Source organism: Corvus moneduloides, chromosome Z (assembly GCF_009650955.1).
Source record: "Corvus moneduloides isolate bCorMon1 chromosome Z, bCorMon1.pri, whole genome shotgun sequence".
Taxonomy (NCBI): domain Eukaryota; kingdom Metazoa; phylum Chordata; class Aves; order Passeriformes; family Corvidae; genus Corvus; species Corvus moneduloides.
The window spans coordinates 32,762,746-32,785,669 of record NC_045511.1 but is presented as its reverse complement, the minus strand read 5'-3'; the positions used below and the strand labels follow the sequence as shown (position 1 = coordinate 32,785,669).

At 42.5% G+C, this 22,924-nt stretch overlaps 1 protein-coding gene across 5 annotated transcripts in view; it reads right to left on the bottom strand.

Annotated features, from left to right (window-relative positions):
* SLC44A1 (solute carrier family 44 member 1) overlaps positions 1-4,528 on the bottom strand; it is an 88,306-nt gene extending 83,778 nt beyond the window's left edge. For 4 of the 5 annotated variants that reach the window (XR_004237367.1, XM_032095361.1, XM_032095359.1 and 1 more), the window contains exon 1: positions 4,283-4,528. Coding sequence is in view for 4 of the 5 variants with exons in the window: in XM_032095361.1 (XP_031951252.1) it covers positions 4,283-4,309 (27 nt within the window). In the remaining variant the exon portion in view is untranslated. The remainder of the gene's footprint in view (positions 1-4,282) is intronic. The other variant, XM_032095363.1, reaches the window with a different exon arrangement.
* Positions 4,529-22,924: the final 18,396 nt, after the last annotated feature.

The window sequence follows — 22,924 nt, the reverse complement described above, 5'->3', positions numbered from 1 at the left end:
TACAATAGTACACTTTGGCTAAACTACAATTCAAAGAAACGTTAGGAAGATCTGGTCATGATAACTAACAAGGAATACACAGACTGCTTTAAGACAACTGCTAAAATGTAGCTGACATTGCACAAGCTTTTCTCTAAAGTTCAAGGTGCAAGACGGTGATAGTAAAGAGACAGCAAGCACAAAAAAATGACAGCTTAGTGATACTCAGTAAGTACAGAATTGCACAAGTCCCTAAAGAAAAAAAGATAACACCCTCATAACACCAAAAAGAAACAAGGTAACACTGAAAAGGAACAAGAAGTAAACAAGAATTCTAGTTGTGATGACAAAGAAATAGTAGAGATCACAGAAGATGCTGTCATCCCGTGGAAGTGAAAGAACTTCATGCAAACATGGAAAACCAGAATGAAAATAAAAAAGAAACTGGAAAAGAAGTACTCCAGTTCTAATCACCTCAGCAGGCAAAACAGCAGTGGAATAACAGAAAGAATGAGCTCATCTGGAAGAAAGTCTGGTATGGCTGCATTAAGTTTAATTTAACATGACTCTTAACAGATAAAGCTGAAAAATTTGGTAAAATAGCAAGTTAACAAAAGGGGAGAAAAGGCTGGAAGTACAAACACAGATAGAAGTAGTGGCAAATAATATTCAGAGAGTAGAAGGCAGTGAATAATTGCAAAAGGACAGTACTTTCCCTGTAAGGACCATTCACTTAAGAGTTGGATTCAATGATCCTTTCCAACTCGAAAAATTCTGCGGTACTACAGACGTCCCAAGGAGAATAAGACATCATGTGGTAGAGGATTACATATACTATTGAAACCAACAGAGATCAAGGAGCGTAAGAAAGAAGGGGAGTCCTTGCAACTTGGGCATAAGAAGCCTGTAGAGATATTAATCGAAGATCATTTCAGCACAACACAGAATCTGGACTGGAATTAATGTAGTAGGAAGAAGGAGGAAAGAATGTGTAGCAACAAGCATACGTTCCTCTGTTCAGGAATTTGGAAAAGAAGGGAAACAGACTAGAGTGTGGTTATTTTTAAGGATGGAGAATAGCAACTTAGAATAAAATTAAGAAGGGAATAAGATGGCAGCAGAAGGTAAAAACATGAAATTTGAAATTAAAACTGAAAAACAGAATGAATGGGGCTTTGGGTAGTTGAAAAGGCAGAAAAAGCAGAAAACAAACACGAGAATACATCTCTGTAAGTAGCAATCGATAATGCTGAATAAAGGTAAACATGTCGATTCTAATCAGTTTTTCTCTGGAAACCTTCAGATTCTGCTGGGGAAGAGGCATAGGAAAAGGCCTTAAGATAGAGCTTTACACAGTCCGCAAAGCAAAGGAATGGGAAATGCATCTAAGGGAAAAAATTGGTAATTGAGTATGAAATAAAAGCTGTGAATAAAACTACAAAGAAATCTATCCAGTTCAACAATCAGTCACAGGTAGATGCATTATCAGAAATGAGAGGAGAAGGTGGCAGTCATGAGAAAGGGACTTGGAGATGCGGTAATCAGATAAGATGGTTGGCAGAATCAAAACAGAAGTAATCATTTCTCTCAGAAACAAATGGGGATTAGCAGATGAAGATCAAATAGGCTAGAGAGCTGAAAAATAATGAGAAAATCTACTTGAAAAACAAAGTCATAAGGAATGAGTGCATTCATGATAAGAGGAGAGACTATGTGAAAGACCAATATGGACTACAAAGGGAGAAGCAAAAAGGTGAGGAGACATGAAGGAATGTCTGATGGACCCCTGCCCAGGAAAAAATGTAAGAGTGGGAGTGCAAGGACCATGGAAGATGAGGAACCCAACATTTATTTTTAATGATAAAAGGCATGATAAGACAGGCATTAGGACCTAATGTAATGCTGTATTTCAGGTAGCAAGGTTTCTGTAATCCATATACCAGACAAAACTGCTGATAAAATGAATATTTTTATCTACTAGCAACTAGCATTTGATTTGGATTTCTTGAGGAGACACACCACTGCTTACGGTCAGGAAATTCAATAAACTGCCATTCTTCAAACTTCAGTCATATATATGGGGTACAAAGCTCAATTGTTGTACTGCATCTTGCCACACATAAGGAAGGCAAATGAAAAGTTCAGCAGGATACTTTTAACATCATACAACCTGGCAGCAGAACACAAATTTCACTAAAACCCAGAATCAGTCGGCTGAAACCTATGAACAGGCCAGATATGCAAACCAACTCATCCTCTAACATTACAAACAAAGAAGCCTGCATTTTCCTTTAAGAGAAGAACAGTGAACAGCAATTCAAATTCATACAAAAGAGCTAGAAAGAGCCTACAAAACACTTAAGAAAAGTAATTTGGATAGGAATCACAGAAAATAAGGTTGGAAAAGACTTCAAAACATTACTTCAAAACATCAACTTCACTCTCAGTGCTCCAAGTCTGTATCAGCTTTCCTTAAGCCACTCCTGACAGATGTTTATCTAACATGGTTTTGTTTGGGTTTTTTTTTTTAGCAAACCTCAAACAATACAGACTTCACAATATCCTCTGGCAGTCTACTGCAGTGACTGAACAATTTCAAAATCTTCCCTTAACATTTAGCACATATCTCACTCTCTTAGTTCAAACCATTTCTTCATGCACCATAAAGCTGATTGCCTCCCTCTTTGCAGCATATTTGCTACACAGAAAGGATGTTCCCTATTGCAACTGGACAGCTCTCCGCAGTGTTCTGCATTGGAAGGACAGAGCTCTTATATAAAAAAAAAAAAAAAGTCTGCCTGAACGGATGAGCTACAAAAACTCATCTGTGTGATGAGTCATCTGGGACAGCAGAGACAGACTTTCCCACATAAGCAGTCTGCTGGAAGCTGGATTCAGCCACTGCAAGTGACATAGCCAAAGGAAACTAACATTTACAAGTGAGCAAAGCACAGCCAAGGCATCAGTCGTGATCGTACTACAGCCTTCAGAAAAGAGCCAAGCAAAAAAGCAGCATAGCTTTAGCCATGTTGTTTAAAGGGAAAGTTAAAATGGGAAGCACAGCCGCAAACTGGAGCGTTGGGTGGAGCTCCCGATTGTGCCTTGCCTGGCAGCACCACTCTGGGGGAAAAAAAGGAGTCAGTAAGGGCAAAGCAGAGCGAAGGGGGAGGGGGAAGAAAGAAAAGCCGACCTCGGAAACAAGAGATGTGCACGGGACCAATCACACACAGGGAAACGGATGTAGGGAGGCACCTGAACCCTTGGACATAGTCCTAATCCCAGCCTCCTTCCTCACTGTGTCTCCCTTTCCAGAGGCAGTGGATTTGAGGGATGCCCTGGGCATGATGACTTTCCTCCCACGGAATAGCCTCTCTCTCTCGGCTGGGGCAGTAGGGACCCCAAAGAACATGCTGCAAGAACGGAAAGGCATGCAGAGCTATCTAGGGAGATGTATTGAGGCATGGCGGGGGGAGGTGGGGTGGGGATCACAGGACAGTGGTGCAAGGCACTACGAGGATGGCAGGTAAGAACTGGAGGTCTGCAGCTGCAGCCATAGCAAGGAACTGGAGCAGGGTATGGCAAAGATTGCAAAGCCAAAGGAGGGCTGGGGAAGAAGGGGCAAGGTGAAGCTGATCCACAGGGGAAGCACCACACAGAACAGCATGCAGGGATAGAACTGCGCAGCACGGTAGGAGCAAGGCTATGGGGGGTGAACAAGGGGGTGCATAACCATAAGCGGGAAAAGCACAGCTACAGAGGGAGCAAAAAGGTTCACAGCTCATGTGCATGGCTTGGGGCGAGTGGATGTGAGAGGGTTGTACCCAGCCACGAAACAGCAAGGCTACGGAAGAGGAAAGCAAGGGAGTCACAGTCATGGGAGAGCAGAGCTGTTGGTGGAGGAGCGTGAAGGGGAGAAGGAAAGCAAGGGGCTCCCAGCCATGAGAGAGTATGGTTACAGACTGGGACACGGGCGAGCGCGCAGCCACGGGAGAACGGCGCTACAGGTGCAGCGAGGGGATGCACCGCCACAGCAAAGCGGAGCTCTGTGGTGGGAGGCAGCAAAGCGGTGCGCAGCCTAAGGGAAGCTGTGCTGCGAGGGGCACAAGGGGATGCACGGCCGCCAGAGAGCGCGGCTGCGGAGGGGACAAGCGGCTGCGCAGCCACAGGACAGCGACAGGGGCAGACCCGGGGCCGGGAGGGGCACAGCCACGGGGCGGGCAGCGGGGCCGCGGGCGGCTGTGACAGGGCCCGGCAGAGGAGAGCGGCGGGGTTGGAGGAAGGGAGGGGGACACGGGCCACTCACGTGCGCGGCGGAGCTGCAGCAGCCCATGGCGTCCGCGGGTCTCTGCCCCGGGGGTGCCCGCTAGGCATCCACTCGCTGCGACTCCCCGCCCCGAGCGGCGGTGTGGTGCGGGGCGCACGGAGGGCGGCACGGAGAGAGCGCCGGCGAAGCGACGGGGACGGCGGGGCCCGGTCAGACGAGCGCGGCTGCACCACAAGCGCCGCCGCGGCGCCCCCTCATCCTCCTCCCCCGCGCCGCGGCCGCTCGAGGAAGGGGCGGAACCGGAGGGTGGGCGGGGCCTGTAGAGGCGGGGCCCGGGTGGGCGTGGCCAGGGCACCGCGGCGCGGGGGGTACCTGCCCGGCCGCGGCCCCGCCCCCGCCCCGCCCCCCGCGCGCCGCCGCCGCTTCCGGTGCGGCAATGGCGGCGGAGGTGCCGCCGCTGTAGAGCTGTTTGCCCTTAGGCCGCGTCCTTGGCTCGCCCCACGGGCAGTGTGTGACCCGGAGCGGGGGCAGCTGAGTGAGGAACCCAGGCTCTGCTCAGTGGGGCTTCCCGCTGAGAAGAAGAAAAGAGCCGCTCGTATGACACCGTAGTATGTACGCATTTGGAGCCAAGAATTTGTAGTAGAATCATGCACCATTTCTACACTTCTTTTAACGCTTCCAGGCATGGCCTTAACCACTTTTCTGGGCAGCCTGTTCCAATGCCTGACCACGCTTATGGTAGAAGAATGTTTTGTAATACCCGGTATAAACTTCCCTTGGCATAGCCTGAGGTCAGTTCCTGTTACCTGGGAGAAGAGGCCGATCCCTACTTGGGTACACCCTCCTTTCAGGCAGCTGTAGAGAGTGATACCGTCACCCTTTCAGCCTCCTTTTCTCCAGGTGAAACAACCCCAGCTCCCTCAGTCACTCCTCATAAGACTTGTGCTCCAGACCCTTCACCAGTTCCACTGCCCTTCTCTGAACACACTCCGGTGCCTCAATGTCCTTGGGTAGGGCCCAGAGCAGGACATAGAACTTGAGGTGTGGTCTTACCAGCGCCAAGTCCAGGGGGACGATCTCTGGTCCTGCTGACCACACTGTTGCTGATACAGGCCAGGATGCCATCAGCCTTCTTGGCCACCTGGGCATGCTGCTGGATCATGTTCAGGCACTGTTCATGTTCAGCATTCCTAGGGCCTCTTCTACCACACAGCTTTCAGCCACTCTTCCGCCAGCCTGCAGCAACTGCATGGGGACCCAAGGGCAGGACCTGGCACTTGGCCTTACTGAACCTCTTACCACTGGTCTTGGCCCATCAATCCAGCATGTCCAGATTCTTCTGCAGAACCTCCCTACCCACAGCATGTCAACATTCCCACTCAACTTGGTGTCATCTGCACAGTGACTAAAGGGGCACTCAATCCCCTCATCCAGGTCATTGAAAAAAACTGATAATTATTATAAATATATGTAAGTACATATTACACAGGCCCCAATACTGAGCCCTGGGGAACACCACTAGTAACCAGTTGCCAAGTGGGTGTAGCACTATTCACCACCACTCTTTGGGCTCAGCCATCCAGACCTTTTTTTATCCAGCAAACAGCACATATATCCAAGCCATGAGCAGCCAGGTTCCCTAGGAGAATACTATGGGAGACAGAGTCAAAGGCTTTGCTCAGGTCCGCAAACACCCACAGCCTTTCCCTCAAGCACTAAGGGGATCACTCTGTCATAGAAGGAGATCATGTTGGTCAATGAAGACCTGGCTTTCCTAACACCATGCTGGCTGGTCCTGATCCCCTGATCGTCCTGTACATACCATGTGATCGCACTCAAGGTGATCAAAGTCCATAACCTTCCTGGGCACTGAGGTCCTGCTGACATGGCCTGTAGTTTCCTAGATCCTCTGTCATGTCCTTCTTGTAGTTGAGCATCACATTAGCTAACATCAGTCCCCTTTAAGGTATGCTTACTGGCCCAGCAGTTGTGTTTGAACATGGCCTAAACATATGAAGCAATACTCTGTTAATTTTTTTTTTGCCGAATCTTAACTCAGTAGCGGAATTATCTACTATTCTATCAATATAGTAGAATATCCAGGATTAGAAATAGTATCGCAATGACTTAAGTATAAAATGATCCTTTGACAGGCAGAATGAGAAAAAGGAGACCTTGTGACTAGAGAAGGAGTTTTGTTAGGCTTCCAAAAAAAACCCAGAAACTGACATGTGGGTGAGTTGTGAATCACACTGGGTTTTTTAGCTCTTGTCAGTTTAATGGCAAGTAGAATCATGGAATTGTTTCAGTTGGAAAAGACCTCTAAGATCATTGCATCCAACTATAACCCAGCACTGCCGAGTCCCCTGCTAAACCATGTCCCTAAGAGCCACATCTACATATCTTTTAAATACCTCCAAAGTTGATGACTCATCGGTAACATCACAATTTTCACATTTTATAATATCTAGTTAAAATACCGATTTACCATTTAAATGTACATTGCTATTATTTTTATTGTTCCATCTTGTTCTATCCAAATATTTCTGTGGTGTTCAAAGATGTGGCCATCAAATAACTGTTTTGCAGGAGCACTCTCTACAAGGAATTGTTATTTTGTGATTGACACGGGAATTGATAACAAGAAGTTTGTAGCCAATTCTTGTGTACCTTTGGAGCCATCAGTATCTCTGTTCCTCCGTTTTGCCATTTATAGAATTGACTTTTGTATCTCTCTTCCTCCGTTTTGCCATTTATAGAATTGACTTTTGTCCCAGTGTTTCTCTTTTGTGTCTGCTTGGGTATCAAAAGCATGAGGTCTGTGCCATAGATGTTATTTAGTCAGTCTGTTAAACAGACTAAATTCAATTTTTTAAAATAGTCTATTCATTTAGGACTTTTGCTTCATTTAGGACCTCAAAGTGTTGTCATGGAAATTTAATTCTACCTCCTACTTTTTTGCACGTAGACTTAACATATTCAGCATGATTACCAGAAGAGAGTAATGAGTTAAAACACAGTGTCTGTCCCCAAATTTGTGGACTCTTAAAAAAAAAAATATTCTAGCCAAAAATGAAAAGCCTTGTGCAGCTGCAGAGAGGTGGTAATGGTAACTTCACAGTGATTAAAAAATGCTTGTCCTTCATTGGCTAGGGGAGCCTTTATGGAAAAGCTTGTAAAGACATACCAGCTGTAGCATAGGTAACTGGGATTTAGTGCAGGTATGTTACAATTGTAGAAATTATTTGAACAGATACCAGTGTTAGAAATAATCACCAGAATCTCTGCCTCTGGACCATTGAGATTAGTTACGTTTTTGGTAGGGATGCAGTAATAGCAGTAGCAGTAGTTGCCTGGCTCTCACTAGTTTTACTGTGCTTTGTCTGGTCAGTTACGCAAAGGAGAGGAAAACTTAAAATTTGATTCTGGCTTATTCATAATTATATGTGCTTTTATATTTATTTAGATTAGCATTTCATGAAGGAACTGAAATGAGACTTGCTGAATCTTAGTTCAGTAATACAGAAGTTGAACTTTAAGCATATGTTCATCTTTTGACTTGTGCTTTTTGGATACATTTCTGAAGCTGGTAATGGGCTCTAAGGCATGGTTACATCACAAGCTGCTAAAGAGCAAATCTGACTGCCCAAATTTACTGTTATTTTCCTTAAGAGTTTGAGTCTGCCCTTCTGCCCTAGCCAAGAGCTTCATCTGTATTTTCATTTCATTGCTAGAATAAAAATGACAGGTAAGAGTTTTTCAAGTATTGTCTGATACTGAGAAAGAGAGACAACAACAGAGAGAAAGCCCTAGAATGACAGAAATGCCTTTAGTACTTGAGAAAATTGTAGGTTATGTCCAAACTGCTTCTATTCTGAGAAGAAAGCATTAATTGTATGGTAATATTTACCTTTTCTTTTCTCACCAGGTGCAACATCTTGACCTTATCCACCCATATTTAAAACCTTAAGGATTTTACAAAGTACAATATAATCTCTATCTTTTGTTTCATGTTAATGAGAAATACCTTTAAAATAGTATTAGATAAAATTCAGTACTTTTTGATATGTTTTTAAGTGTGAATTTTGAGATGGAATTTTTGAACAGGCTCAATTCTGAATGAAGTGCACAACCAAGAGGTAGTCAAAACTTGGCCTTGCCATTAATGAAATGGGAAGCAATGCGTTTTGCAAACTAAAAATTGAATATTGTTGCAGTCAGTCTGTTTGCCTCCTTCTTCTAATTGACAAACGTTGCTTTTTATCATTCTGCTGACTTCTCCTACCTACCAATAAATCTGCATCTATGTGTGCTTGGCAACCACTCTGAATTTTTAAAAATCCCATCCTGTGTGCTCAGCTTCCATATTCTTGGGGTTGTTTTTATTTGATTTTGGCTCTTTTGGTTGTTCTGGTGTAGCGGGTTGGTTTTGTAACTGGGCGGAAACACCAATTTAGTGTAGTGGTTTGGTCCAAAATACTCATTACTGTTTATCTTCTGTGAGATAAGAATTAGGAGAAATGCACAGCAGGCACCAAACTTGAAAGAATATAAAGAAGTTTATTAACAGACCTAAAAGAAGGGGAAAAAAATTATACCATATCTTCAGAACTCTCCTCCTCCCCCCACCTTCCTCCCTTCTCCCACTGACAATGTAAAAAGACAACCCTTAAGATGTTCAGTCTGTTTACCACTTTCATAATAACCTTGTTCAGTCCATTTAGAAAAAGAAGTCTCTTCTTGCTTGTGCTATGAAAACATTATCACAACGAGCCAGTTTTTTGGGGTACAATTTTAAGGTTGAGCCGTTCAGAAACAAAAACAGAGGCCCTTCTCCTTCCCTGGGAGCAAAGGGTCTTCCTCATCTTCATCATTAGGACTATCTCTGGGAGCATCTCTAGGAACTGAGGTTTTCTCCTTTCCCATTTGGAGCAAAAGTCCTCATCTGGTCCATCTCTCCCTGTCCAAACTTCTCATGAAATTACAGCTGCGTCAGCATCTGCCTATCTCAGCACAGGTGCTTTTGCTCACGAGTTGAACACTCCACCCCCCATATCTTCATGAAATTACAACGGGATACTCTGATATATCATAGCTTCACAACAGAATTTCAGCTTTAAGCATCTCCTCTCTCTCTTCCCTCAGGTTTTCAGCTCTTCACAGCAGTAAAAGGGTTAATCTCACCTCGGCCTTGCAGCTGTGTGTCTTATCGCTGTTGGTCACCTGGCCTCTGCCGGACAGCGGTGCTGCTTTTGCTGAAATCTTGGCCGCAGTGGAGGTGGAGTGGTTCCGAGCCGCTCTGGCTGCCCACAGCCCTGCTGGGGGGGTCATCCTGGAGCCGTGGCCCGGCCCGGCCTGGCCCGAGCAGGGGCTGGGCCCGCTGGCCCCTGTTTGGGCCCCGCAGCCACCTGTCCCAGCGCCGGAAACGAGAGAGAGCCTGGGGGGGAGTTTGTCTATTCTTAAATGTGGATCACAGAGGCGGTCACAACTTTAAGTGGCTTAAAGAATTGTCCATGTTCAGACTGCCCAGCTGATAGGTTCTATCAAGTCCCAGTGGAAGCTGTAAGCACCCCTTAGCAAGGTCATCCCTTCCGGGACTATGCTTGCTAACCTATGACATCTGGTTTTATGGGGTTTTGAATTTATTTAAATACAGAACCACATGTATTCGCTCCATAATGTGCCCAGTGAATGGACTTCATTTTCGTATACTCATGTATTGATGCAGTTTTAGGAGTGATTCTGCTATTTCAGCCAAATACTAATGGAAGAACATCCTGAGAAGGAATTGCAGCAAACACATGGCAAATAGGATGTCAGCCTGTCTCTATGAGCAATAAGGGGATAAAACCCACTGACCTGCTCAGACCCCTGTGGTCCCATATATCTCAGAACCCATGTGAAACAGATCATCTTTCTGAAAAGTTAAACCATGCCATTGTACATTTTTTAGTGCTGTGGAATGACAGCATAGAGGCTTGTGTCAAATCATACAGGACACCAATAACAAAGCAGAGAACTGAAACTGTATATTACAAACTCCAGCTTGTATACTAAAAATCCTGTCAGTTGTGATTTTTTGTCAGTCAAGGTAAAAACATTCAAGGCATCCTTCTTTGGAATTAGAATAGTAGGATTCTTGCAGACTTTTTCATTGCTGACTAAGAAAAGATGCACAGTGCTCAGTAAGTCTGAGTTCTCACCAGTTAAAGCTAGTATTTTCTTCTTGCTGCATGTCTGACCACAGAAGAACAGGTCAATTCAGTAAACCCTCTGAGAAAGTCAGAAAACCTAATGTGATCCTACTTTGTACTGCAGTACATATATATATACATACAATGAGTCATATTAGGTCTGTTTCAATGTAAACACTGAAGACTCCGAGGAAAGAGAAAGAGTATAGAGCTTTTTGAATGAATCAGGAAGGTGAAATTTTCTTTCTCCAGTCCTAAATCAAAATTTTGGTCCATTATACTCTTAGAGACGTAACTTTCTGGTGACAGGATAGAGGTGTACAGTAGAGATCCTGTCTGTAGAAGGCTATCAAAAATATTCAGGACTCATTAGAAGATTATAATTTTGGTGTGTTAAGAAAATGGCTTTCTAAGCATTTCGTTTAGGTACTGCTTTGTACCTAGGGTAGTACATTCATGCCATACTGAAAGTAAAATGGATATTCTTTGTATATTAAAGTGTGGGGGTTTGCCCTATTTAATACCTATTAGACTTCATTCTAATGTCAGATCACCTGTGCATGAAGAACTGTATGAATAGACCATTTCATGCAAGCGGAACACCTGTTGCACTTTTACATCGTTACCAGCCTGAGCCAGAATCACGCTAGCAATTTGCAGCTGAAATGTTCCATATCTGGTATCCAAGCCCCCCAAAAAATCCACTTTTCAGAAAATGTTCTTTAAAATACCTAGGATGGTGCTGTTGTGTGTGCATGGAGGTGGGGATGGGGTGTGCAATGATGGCACGGTAGCAATCAAAACAGAAGAATTTATTTCAGCCTTTTGAGAAAGTTCTGTGTTACCCAAAGGAGACATACAAAGCCAAGTACAAGCCTTCCTGTAGAGACTGTACCATCATAATACGTGATGAGCTATTACAATCTCGTGTCATTTCACTCCAGGAGAATTATGGCTCCCATAATGAGGATGTAAGACTACAGATGAAGGACTGCCTGCTACAAATCTCTTACAAGGCTGCTGCTGTAAATCTCTTGGAGAAAAGTCATTGCCTAAAAAAACTAAGCTAGAGGGACCTGCCATTTGTTTTCTTAGGGAAGATAGGAAGAGGGGCTATAGAGGGAGGTACTGTTCCATTCTACACTCTTTAATGTTATGCAAGGAATCACTCATCAAGGAAGGTTCAGCTCTTTCTCATAGTAAGAGGAGAAAGGAGACATGGCTATATTCAAAGTGTTGTATTGCTCTGGCCTTCTGCATAGTATTTTGTGTGAGAGAGGAGTAGAAACATCCCTCTCCAGAGGCTGAATTTAATAGCGTGGTTGTAGTAATAGCCAGCTAATGATTGATAGATTGGCACAGGTCTGGACTATTGGTTATGCTGAATATTTGCAGTGGGCTGAGAAGTGGCATTCCATTCAGGTGCAGGCTTAAGACCAAGGGCTGCTTTACCATGGACACAAACACATTCATATACTCAATGTAAGTGAATAGACACTGATGGAGCTCAAAATATTGTTCTGTATCCTGTGTGTGAGTCCTTGAAAGTAGTCTTTTGAAACTTTCAGGCTGAGTTAAATCAGAAAGGTAGATAGAGATATTGAACTGTCAGGGGGGTCAGCATAATTCAGCTCCGTACTGCAGCTGACAGTATAAATACAGCCAATACAGCTGGTAGTGACAGTTAACGAAAGAAGATAATAGGGCCTTCATGTTGAATTTCACTGGATTTTTTTCCTTCTGGGGTGGGTTCTAAAGGTCCCAGCTGCAATGCTTGGTTGTTCTTTGAGTCACTCATATTTACCTTCAAAATTAGGGTAATAAAAATTTGAAAAGCAATTTCTTTTAATACAATGGCCAGCACTCCAATTACAAAAAGAAGTACATAAATATGTATAAACCGGCATCAAGATCTATTTGAAACTGATGATCTCAGCCTGTTTGTTTCCTCCATATATAGACATGCTTATCTTTAAATTCATAACAAGTACTTTGCTTAGTGAAAGCCTGTAATTGATCGAAAGAATGTTTGAAAATCTGGTGTTATGTTACTTTTTCTGGCTTACAGAAAATATGAGGACTTTCAGAAGTTCTACACATCCATCAGCTCCTGTTAATATTGAGTTTCTGTTGGAATAAAAAAGCACACTGCTTATTTAAGAAAATAATTGCAAGTGGTAGAACTTGTGTGACCTTATTGGCCTAGTTGCAGGGTTTCCATCCTTGTTGGTCCTGGAGACCAGGATGGTACTGTCAATGGCTCTCCAGTGGATGTAGGTTTCATCTGCTTAGCAGTATCAGCTATCAGGCTGCCCATGTCCTTTGAACCAGGCATGTGTTAGTTGACACAATCTCATACTACTAGGTCTGGGGTCTAAGGCCACAAAAAGATTGGATGGAGGAAAAAAATACTTGCCCATCTGCAATAATCACTGTTGTATAAACACCAAAGAAAAAACACTGGCTGACAGTATTCTTGAGAAGAGCAGTTCTAATAACTTCTTCAAGCATTTTTTCTTGTCAGCACTTTATCTTTGATTAGCAGGTCTTTGATTATCTAGAGGCTATGGCTCACCTGGAGAATTTGCAGAGGTACAGTTGCTTCTGATTGTTCATTCAAACTCAAAAGTATTTTACAGGAACACAATCAGCCAATTTTTTTATTGTTTATTTTGTTTTGGCCACACTGTTTCATTTGACAAAATATTCCCCTAAATACTGGAATAATATCCACCAAGTAAGTTGTTTTGTAACATGTAGGATTTGTCAGCAGGAAATATATTTCTCTGCCTTTCCCAAAAATATTAATTCAGTAGTATTCCAAAATGTTCTTGTTGCTCTTCGCCTCTACCTGACACCATTCTAACTCCAGCCTCTAGTCACCTGCACCAGGTTTTCCTGTTATTAATGCTTCTGTTGACAGTTGGTGTAAGCTCCTAAGTGAAAGAATACCTCCAAAATATAAACAGAAACAGTCTGCTTGTAGAGATAATAGTCTGAAAAGCCAAACTTGTTGTTTCACTTGAAGATACATCACTCTTTTTTACATTGAGAAATAGCTCTTTTGCTGTGGCATCTTCACAGTTGTGGCAGACAAGCAAAAGTGTTTAACTTCTGCTGCAGGACTAATGAGCAAGTGATTAATAACACAGAACTCAGACATTGAGGTGAAGGGACACAGGCAACAGGCTCAAGAGATGGACGAATGTGGAAAGAGTGCTAATAACTGACTCAAGAGGTTTTTGTTATTTGTCCTGTCACTGTCCCTGTTATCTCACTGACTGGTTCCAGAAACCTGACCAAAGCAGCTAGCTAGGCATAGACCACAGAGTCTCTGACAGACCCTGGGTACAAAAGTGCAGTTTTATCCATTTTCATGGCACACTGGAAAAATTCTGGGGCAGGATGCAGTGTGTGGTATGGACACTTTTGTTCCTGGTAGGAGGGATTGCAGAAGACTGAGAAGTGTGTCGCTTTGAAATTCAAAAGATTTCATGAGACAGTTTTCGAGCTGAAAGATGGAAAAAATTTAAATGTGGAAAACCAGTTTTTAGCAGTGCTACGGGAACATTGTACATTTTAGAGAGGTGTCATCTATCCACCAAGTGTATTGACGTGGATGCTTATGATAGCTCATTACCAGAAAGCCTCTTGTTTTAGAGGTAGTTGAGGACATCTTTCCCTTCTTGCTTCAGATCCTCAGTAGGTAGGGTCCAGCACACATCCACATTCCAGACGTTTACTTGGCTGAGTTAAGTTTAGCTGTCTGAGCCCAAGGTCAGCTACTTCCCTAGTAAGAACTGTTGTAGAGAAGGCCAGAGGTGAGGGCCTGCCCCTTGTCTCCCTTGGGAGCTACTCTGTTCAACCTGATCATTGTTTCTGTCCCTGATTCTGAGTAAGACTTGCCATTCTGCATCTCAGCTCCTTGTTGGTGAGGTCCTCACTCACAGGAGCCATAACAAAGCTCCTGGCTACAAGCCCACCTCCCTCACTGCTTCCTAATGTGCTGTGCATTTGAGACAGCTGGAGGGTATGGCCAGTCTGTGCTTGCAAAACAGGAAAAGCAGATGAATGAAAACAGTGAAAGGCAGGAAGATTTATGAATAGAGAGAGAAAACACAGGTTCTCAGACAATTTACATTAGACATTGTACTTTGCAGAACAAAACCTCAACAGTGGTAAATGTTGCCACACCACAAAGACAGATTTCAGTAGCTGTTTGTTTTGCAGCAGGAAAAAAGAATTCCCTATTTTTTCTTTTAAAAAGATAAACTCCCCTGCTTTTTTAGATAATAATCTAATTACTGAGATAATGCAAATGCTGTTGGACTTAGTGCACTGCTGTTCACTTATTTTTCAAATTAATGCCTCCCTCCGTGAACAGTTGGTTCTGTTTGGATTAATGACCAAGGACAGAGTCTGGTATAGATCAGACACTGTACTTCAGATATCAAAATTAATTTCTGACAGATTTAGGGAAAGATTTCTGCATTGCTAAGAAGTTTCAATTTCAAGGAACTTGCATTTTTCAATGAGAAACAATTTAGTCAAAATATTTCTTAAAACAAGAGAACTCAATTGCAATAAAAGTGATGGTAAACTAATAGTCTCAAATAGCTTCAGTTGGGATTGAGATACCTGTCCTCTTTTTCAGGTGTTATCCCATCACATTTTCCTCTGAGGTCAACCTCAGAGGCTTTCCTAAAATAAACGTCTTCCTACTGTAAAGCTTTTCTTTCATCAGAGACACCACTTCCACAAAATCTCCAAAGGACATATTCTGCTGCTTAGCACTGGTGGCAGGGTACAGGGAAGGTGGGGGACTTCTTCTACCTCTCTAATGAGTGGAGCTGCCTTTATCAGGGAGGTAGGCTAACTTACGGAAGAATTAGGAGAGCTGACTGCATTTCATCCTTCTTTAGAGCAAGCCTTCTGTGGGAGTAGATTTAGGACACTGTATTTTCCTGTGAAATTTCTTGGAGAAATAGATAATCTCCGTCTCAGGTACTGAGCTTGCAGGAAGAATCATGTTTGGTTTATAGTGCAGACCCATTATGTTGTGAGGAGGGTTTGTTCTGTAAGTCATCATGGAAGTCATTAAGCAGGTGTCAAACAGTGTGTGTAACACACCGGTAAAGAAGAGGCAGATGAGCTACCCTCACTCTAAGTAGAGAGGATACTGGCTCCTGCTATATCTCACTGAATATCTCTTGCAGCATTTATTCCTCCCTGTGAGTTTCTAGATGTGCACTATTTCATTAGGATTATGGTTGTTTTGTATTGTTACCATGTCTGTGTCTGCCTGTTCTAGTGTGCCTCAATGCTCTGGAGTAGGAAAGTTGTACCCAATCGTGAGTTGTGGCCTAGTGACTCTTACAACATGTGAGGGACTACAAATGTTTTAACTGTGGTACTGATGTACAGTCAAGTCATCAAATTGTCAAGTTGATTGTCTGTGTCAGGGACAAAGGGTTTTCAAGTCATTAGAACAAGGAAGACGGAGACAGCAAGCCTGGATTCTATTGCAGTCTGCCCTTGCCAAGGTTTTAATGATTAATAGCAGACTTTATTAATTAGTAACACATCCTTTAAGCAGCTTAGCTTTTTGCCTTTTTGTTATTTCAACTGTAGTTTTCTATGCATTTGCCACCCCCTTTACCCTGAAGGGCAGTTTTGCTGAAGGTAAGCACTGAGAAATGTGGCAGGTAGCAATGAGTTTATACCTGTCTAGCTTAGGAATGCTTCCAGGGCAGATATGTAGAAGCTAATGTTTTTAACCCATGTGATTTTGCTCTGAAATCATGTTTCTAAACACCACACAATTTGCTGTTTCCCTTCGTAACAGCAGGCACAGCAACCTTTACCTAATGCTTTGTCTCCTCCTAGAACCTATGCACAAGACAGAGGACAATGAAAATAATGTGAGGAGATTTTGGGCAGTGACGAGTACATGCATTTTCACTGGATGCAGGTGATGTCTTTTTTGTGTATGGCTCAGTTCAGAGCCATCTGACATTTTAGCAAATTGCAAAATTGTATCGACTCACTGTGTGGCTGACACACTTTAAAGATGGAGAATCCTGATTGCTGTCCAGTAAGCAAAAGGACTGTGAAGGAACATCAGTGTCTGCTGCCTTCCCCTCTTCCCATATTGTATTTCTGTGCAGCCAATAACTGAATCTGCTTATTGAGCTCCCTGAAGACAAGATCCAGAGGCAGCAGCAGTTCCAGTGTGTGCTGATGAATTAATTGGGTTTGTACATACTTGCTTGGTCATCCTTCTCATGCACTGCTGCGCTGCATACACTCATCTTCTTTTATGCTCTGAGCATGCAGGCAGAGTGCCTGGGTGAACCAAGGGTGCCAGTGGACTTTCAGCAGTGCCCACCCGCCAGCACCTGTGTGAGCCGGGCCTTTCTCAGCCTGTTCATAAACTGCAGGTTCATTTTCGCCGTCAGTAGGTGGCAGAATTTACGTTGTTAAACCATGCAGCATTCTCTTTTTTTTCAATGCTTACGAACTTCTTAAGCTCTGTTCCTGTAAATCAGTTTCTAAATCCTTATAGGGGGAGCTATGTGAAGGAACAAGCAGGACTCCCTCTCAGGGACATGCTCTGTCCTGCAGCTGATGGATCACTTGCGTTTATGCTGGATTCAAGACATGGGCAAATTTGACACATTCTCCTGTTAATGCAATCTTTCAGGCTTTGATTTGCCAGTCTCAACAGCGGTTTAAGCCTGATTCCAGGCGAGTTTTGTATTTGCTGAATAATATTGGCACGTTTTTATCAATAGGAATCTGCCTCTGAGACATGTCACCTAGGGTTTTTGGTTAACACTGGTGGAAATCAAAGCTCAGACTACATCACAAGGGATCATAAGGGACGTATTTTTTGAGCTAACCAAAAACTTTTGGAAAATTCAGGTTTGGTGAACTTTTTTAGTTGTAACCTCTTTCTGTCAAAGTGCTTCAGGTTGGTTTGAATATTTAGGTCACAAAAAACAAGAGAGAATGTTTGAATAATGTTTCTTATTCCAAGCACCCTTCTGATAAATGAAGAATGTCCAGGGAATATGTTAACATGACTATGATTTTACAGAGAGAATTTAAACTTAGAAAACTGCAGAAATATGAAGCACCTCCAGATCAAATCAGTTTCTAGTTTGATAAATTAATGTTCAAGTTGCTGTATTTTCTGCACTTGACTATAGAATGGGTTAGTCAAAAGAAGGAGCAAATGGGGGGAACAAGGTCTCTGCAATAAGACTGCTGTTTCCTGTCTTGGTAGATCTGGAAATACTGAAATGTCTGAAGGATAGGGTAAATAACTTCTCTGCACCAGGGCTTTCATGCAGCATAGAGAAAAAATCATTCCTGCCACTTTCTTTAATCCTGTAATTGGCATATTTTGTTGTCCTACATACTTCGGAGACAGAGTCTTGCGTAATTCTCCACGTAGAATGAAATAGGAAGGAGCACATTCACCCATTCACTGAAGGTTCTGCTTGTCCACAAAAAAGCATAACATTCCAATACATGGATCTGTATAACATTCCAGTATATGGATATGAAGGAATGTGTTTCCCCTTGCAATTTTTTTCCAAATATGCAGAGATCAAATTAGTAGAAGCATTTGAGGAGAACCTGCTAGTATGAAAACTCTTTTCAAGTGTTCTCAGAGGTGAGTGAGATTTCAAGACTTTGAAACAATATCTGTGGCTTCTGGAAAGGAATTCAACTGCAATAAAAAGTTATGGTATTACCTAGCTCTATTTTTCTTTTATTACACAGGCTTCATAATCTTCTGCTCCATGTTCCCAGATTTCAGTGTCTTCAGACTTGAAACCTGATTCCAACTCAGTGCCTTGAGCCCACAGAAAATTATTCTGCATGCACAATTCAATGCCCTTAACCTTTCTCAAGTCTATTCCCCCTATCTAAGAGTACTGAAGGCCCTGAAGGAAAATGATTTGCTCTGGTGATTAAAGTTATTTTATATTTGCTTCCTCCTTCCTTTGGGTGTTTGTACTCAAATGTGTTGTTACCATCCTTCTCTTAGTTTTTTTCTCATTGGTCATAGCAAAAAGAAAAGGGATTTCTTATATGTTTAAGTATATTATTGAGGTACTTAATGCCTTCATTGCTGCAGTCTTTAATACTAAGATCACTTATTCCTGGGGGTCACTTTCAATCATTTACCATCAGTTCTGGCTAACCTGGGAGGTCCCAGGTGACTGGAGGTTACCCAATGTGATGCCCGTCTACAAGAAGGGCAGGAAGAACAATCCAGGGAATCTCTGGCCTGTCTGACCTCAGTGCTGGGGATGATTATGGAGCAGTGACAGCACTCATCTTGAGATGGCAATCAATTTGTGTGCCACCATGTGACATGTACAGAACAAGCAGGTGATAAGGCCCAACCAGCAGAGGTTTAGGAAAGTCAGGTCCTGCTTGACCAACCTGATCATCTTCTCCAACAGGGTGACCCACTTAGTGGAGAAGAGAATGTGGATATTGTTTACTTGGTGTTAGTAAAGCCTTTGACACTGTCTGAATTCTCCTGGAGAAGCTGTCTGCTCATGGCTTAGATATGTGCACTCTTTTCTGGGCTGAAAACTGACTGGATGGCCAAGCCGTGATGGTGAATGCAGTCAAATGCAGTTGGTAGCCAGTCACAAGTAACAAGGAATATGATGAGAGGAAATTGCATCAGGTTGCACCAGGGGATGTTTAGATCTGATATTAGGAAAATTTTCTTCACAGAAGGGGTTGTGAAGCATTGGAACAGACTGCCCAGTACAGGAGTTGTGTCTCCATTCCCTGAGATATCTAAAAGGCATTTAGAATGGGGGGTTTAGGGACATAGTTTAGTGGTGGACTTAGCAGTGTTAGGTTTATGGTTGGACTTCATGATATTAAGGGTCTTCGTCAACTTAAATCCTCCTATCATTCATGAAAGTGTCATCTTTGATATATATTAAGAAAATTCACATGCAAACTCGACATTGTCCCTCCCTCAAATTCAAAACATACATAGCAAAAGGTGAAATCCAAACTCTAGTCACATCAGACACCAGCTTTTCTTGACTTCAATAGCCTGATGCTTGCACTGTGTCCCTACAGTCAGACTTCTGCTTGTTTTAATCAAGGAGCCCAAGGGAAAGCTTCTGTGTTATGTTCCTAGCTATCACTCAGGTTATTGAAGGTAGGCAGGTAGGCAGGCAGGAAGGCGGGAAGGCAGGAATCAGGAACAGCATCTCCCTCTACATTTGAAATGAGAGCAAGGCTTATTTTTGGCTGTGACATATACGGAAGCTGCTGGAAAGAATTTGACTGAAATACTGGAGAAGTAATTTGTTCCATTTCTGCTGGCTAGGCGAAAAAGTGCCTTTTATAAGCATTGCTGCTTAATATGAGAGAATACTTTAAGTTTCATTTCACTGTTCAAATTTTATGATCCTTTTTTCCTCATTAAGATGGAAGGGTACCTTAAAACATTGTGATCAATGTATATACACAGGTTGTAAAAATGTTATTTACCCTCATTCAGAATTTGCAATGGCATGGCCATCTTGCCATTTTGTACATTCAAAGACCTGATTTGCCACACAACTGCAGTAATAGTGTATCTAATTTAGTATAAAAGAGTAAGCTCACAACCCTGGGACTCTGCTTTTTTCCACTGTCTAGCCTTAGAAGTCAGACCTGTTCTGTGTTTGAAGAAGACAGCAGCTATTTATGCATACAAAATTCTGCTCTGGAATAAAGACAGAAAGTATTTTTAGTATCCAGTATTTGGATGTCAGCAGAAATGTTGCCAGCTACTGGACTAAAAATAGTTTTTCATGGCAAAGTTTTAACATCCCAATATTATGTCTGTTCTTGCAGGATAGGAGGCTTTTCAGCTTAGAATAGAGTGACACAAGATTTGGTTTGTTTGATTTATGGGTTTTGAAGACCATGCTTCAAAACTTTTGATGACTTCTCAGAGATGGTTGTCAAAAATTATTGCCCACAAGTTTTTGGGTTATTTTGCTCTCCTTAAGTTGTGACTTTATCTAGTAAGTAATGAAATAACTATAGGAGAAGGTCTCCCCACTATACATTCCTGCAGACCTGTCCTAGAAGGACAACTCAGTCTCAGATCTTGATGGATGGAAGGCTGTGATCTAGCAAAGCACTTTACACAGGCAGTTGATTTCAACCATGTGCTTGAATGCTTGGTTGAATGATGATGCACTTCAAGCACATGTGTAATTCTTGGTACACTGTTAACCTGGTGCTTCAAGGGCCAGCAAAGAGGCCTGAGCTCTCACTTCAGGCTTCTGGGGCCATTGGTTGTTTTTTTGTTCCTATCAAATAGATAATCTCAGAATACATGAGTAGTGTGGATACCTTTTGGGACATTTTGAGTATCCGTGAAAAAGACAACTCAAGGCTCTCTTCTCTGAGGAGGGGGTTTGCCTTTGGACGTTCTGTATTGCAGTACCACTGAACTCTGTCAGAACTCCTGCTTCCTGCTAGTTGCCATTATTTTATCTGAAAATAATGACAGGACTTGAAGAGCAGTTCAGTACATGCAGTTTTACTGCTCTGCAAATATTCAGTAGCAATGCATATTGGTGTAGCTCTCACAGACAGGACTGATGGCTCTGTGTTCTGTCCAGTCAGCAAAATGGCATTGCCTTTCCTCTCTTTCCTGTGTTTTGCAATGCTTTTGCAAGTCAGCACATAGAAAGCCTTTGCATGTGTTTAGTTAAGTGAGTAGTGCTTGATGGGCAAGCTCACATGAGGCTAGTAATGAAGAGAATCTTCTCCTCTCCAAGCACTCATCTGCAGTGGTGGCATTGCTGAGCTACAGACTGAAGGATATAAACAGATTATGGAGTGCTAAAGAAAGGAGACATGCCTGCAAGACATTAAGGCAGAAGGAAGCAGCTCTTCATACCCTTGTATGAATACATCAGTGTGTGCAAGCGGGTCAAGAAGTGGGTATTTTAAACCAGTAACAGGTCTGCCCTTTTCCAAAGATGGATCACAGCATTTCTCTCCTCCCTGCCTTATTCTGTAAGAACAGAAGAAGGGACGTATTTGGTCAGACCCTAGGTTTATGTTTTCAACAGAAGCCAAAACACAGGGTTTAAGGAGAACTTTAGGAACAAGCGAGGATGTACTAACCTTTAAATACTCCCCCAGATTCTACTGAGAGAAGTTGATGTGGCCACTAGGATTTTTCTCCTACAGATGTTTAACTACTCTGTGTTTTCTCTGTTGCCTAAGTTATTTCTGCTGCTAGACAGAGCCAGTGTACAGTTTTTGTTTCATCCCACCAGAGAGGAGAAAAAGATGAAGTTATGACTATCTGTGTTTCAAGAAAAGACAGGAGACTACTGCTCTTGGGACTGAATACACCCCACATACACTCCTTCAAATTGGTACGTAGTCCCTGTAGGTGCTGAGAAAGGACTTCCTGGAGTGAATACCTTTGTTTTGGAAGTAAAAGTACTGACCCTAATTGGAGAACAAGAAAACACCTAAAAACTTAAAACTACAAGGCAGTAGTAGAACCAACATTTCAAACTGTCATAATATTTGAAGAAAATTAATTTTTCAATATTTGAAAATGGAAATACAGAGTATTTGTGAAGGCTTCCCATTATGTGACAAATACTGTAAAAGAAGTTCCTTAGAATATAATAGAGAAAGAGTAAACTCTTTGGCTTAAAACTTGCAACCCATTTCCTTTACTAAGATCTGTCTTTCTGTCTTGGAGCATAATTTGGTGTGGAAGTTTTTCCATTTGAAAGCAAATGTGTATACATTGAAAAAGCCTGAATAATATTCAAGCAAGTAAGAGCTGGTGAAATGTAAAAGAAAGGTCATATTTCAAAGGAAAATCAACCTTTCAAGGATAAGTTTGCTAAATTTTTCCATTTATACAGACATACTCTTGAATTATTATAGGATAACAGATGAGATGCTGCCCATAAAAATTGGCTGAATTATTGTCAACAGACAACACACAGTGATGAAGAAGTACGTTGTTAATTCACAACAAATTCTCCTTGTTTTTACTTTTGAGGTGGGACAAAGCCACTCTGGAAACAAGCTATCTCCACTGATGTCAGGAGATACTTGTGTAGAGAACTTGCAGATATTTTTTAGGCCAAATTCTCCTGTTTCACAATACATGTAACATTTACCTCTTCCAGAAATGGTCAGATGTATTGAGGACAGACTGTGTAAAAAAGGGGAATCCCAAGATACCTCATTTTTCACTGTCTCCTTCTGCAGGAAATGCTTTGGGTAGGGTGTGCTCTTCTCAAAGCATCACTGCTTCTATGCAGAGCATAAATGCATACTTGCGGTGCTCCTGTTAGACTATGGCCGCAGGTCACCGAGGTTCCTGAAACAGAGCCTTGGGGGAATTCCTCTTCTCCCTCTTTTCATCACTTGTCCACCAATAGTGCAGGCCTTTGCTAGTGTA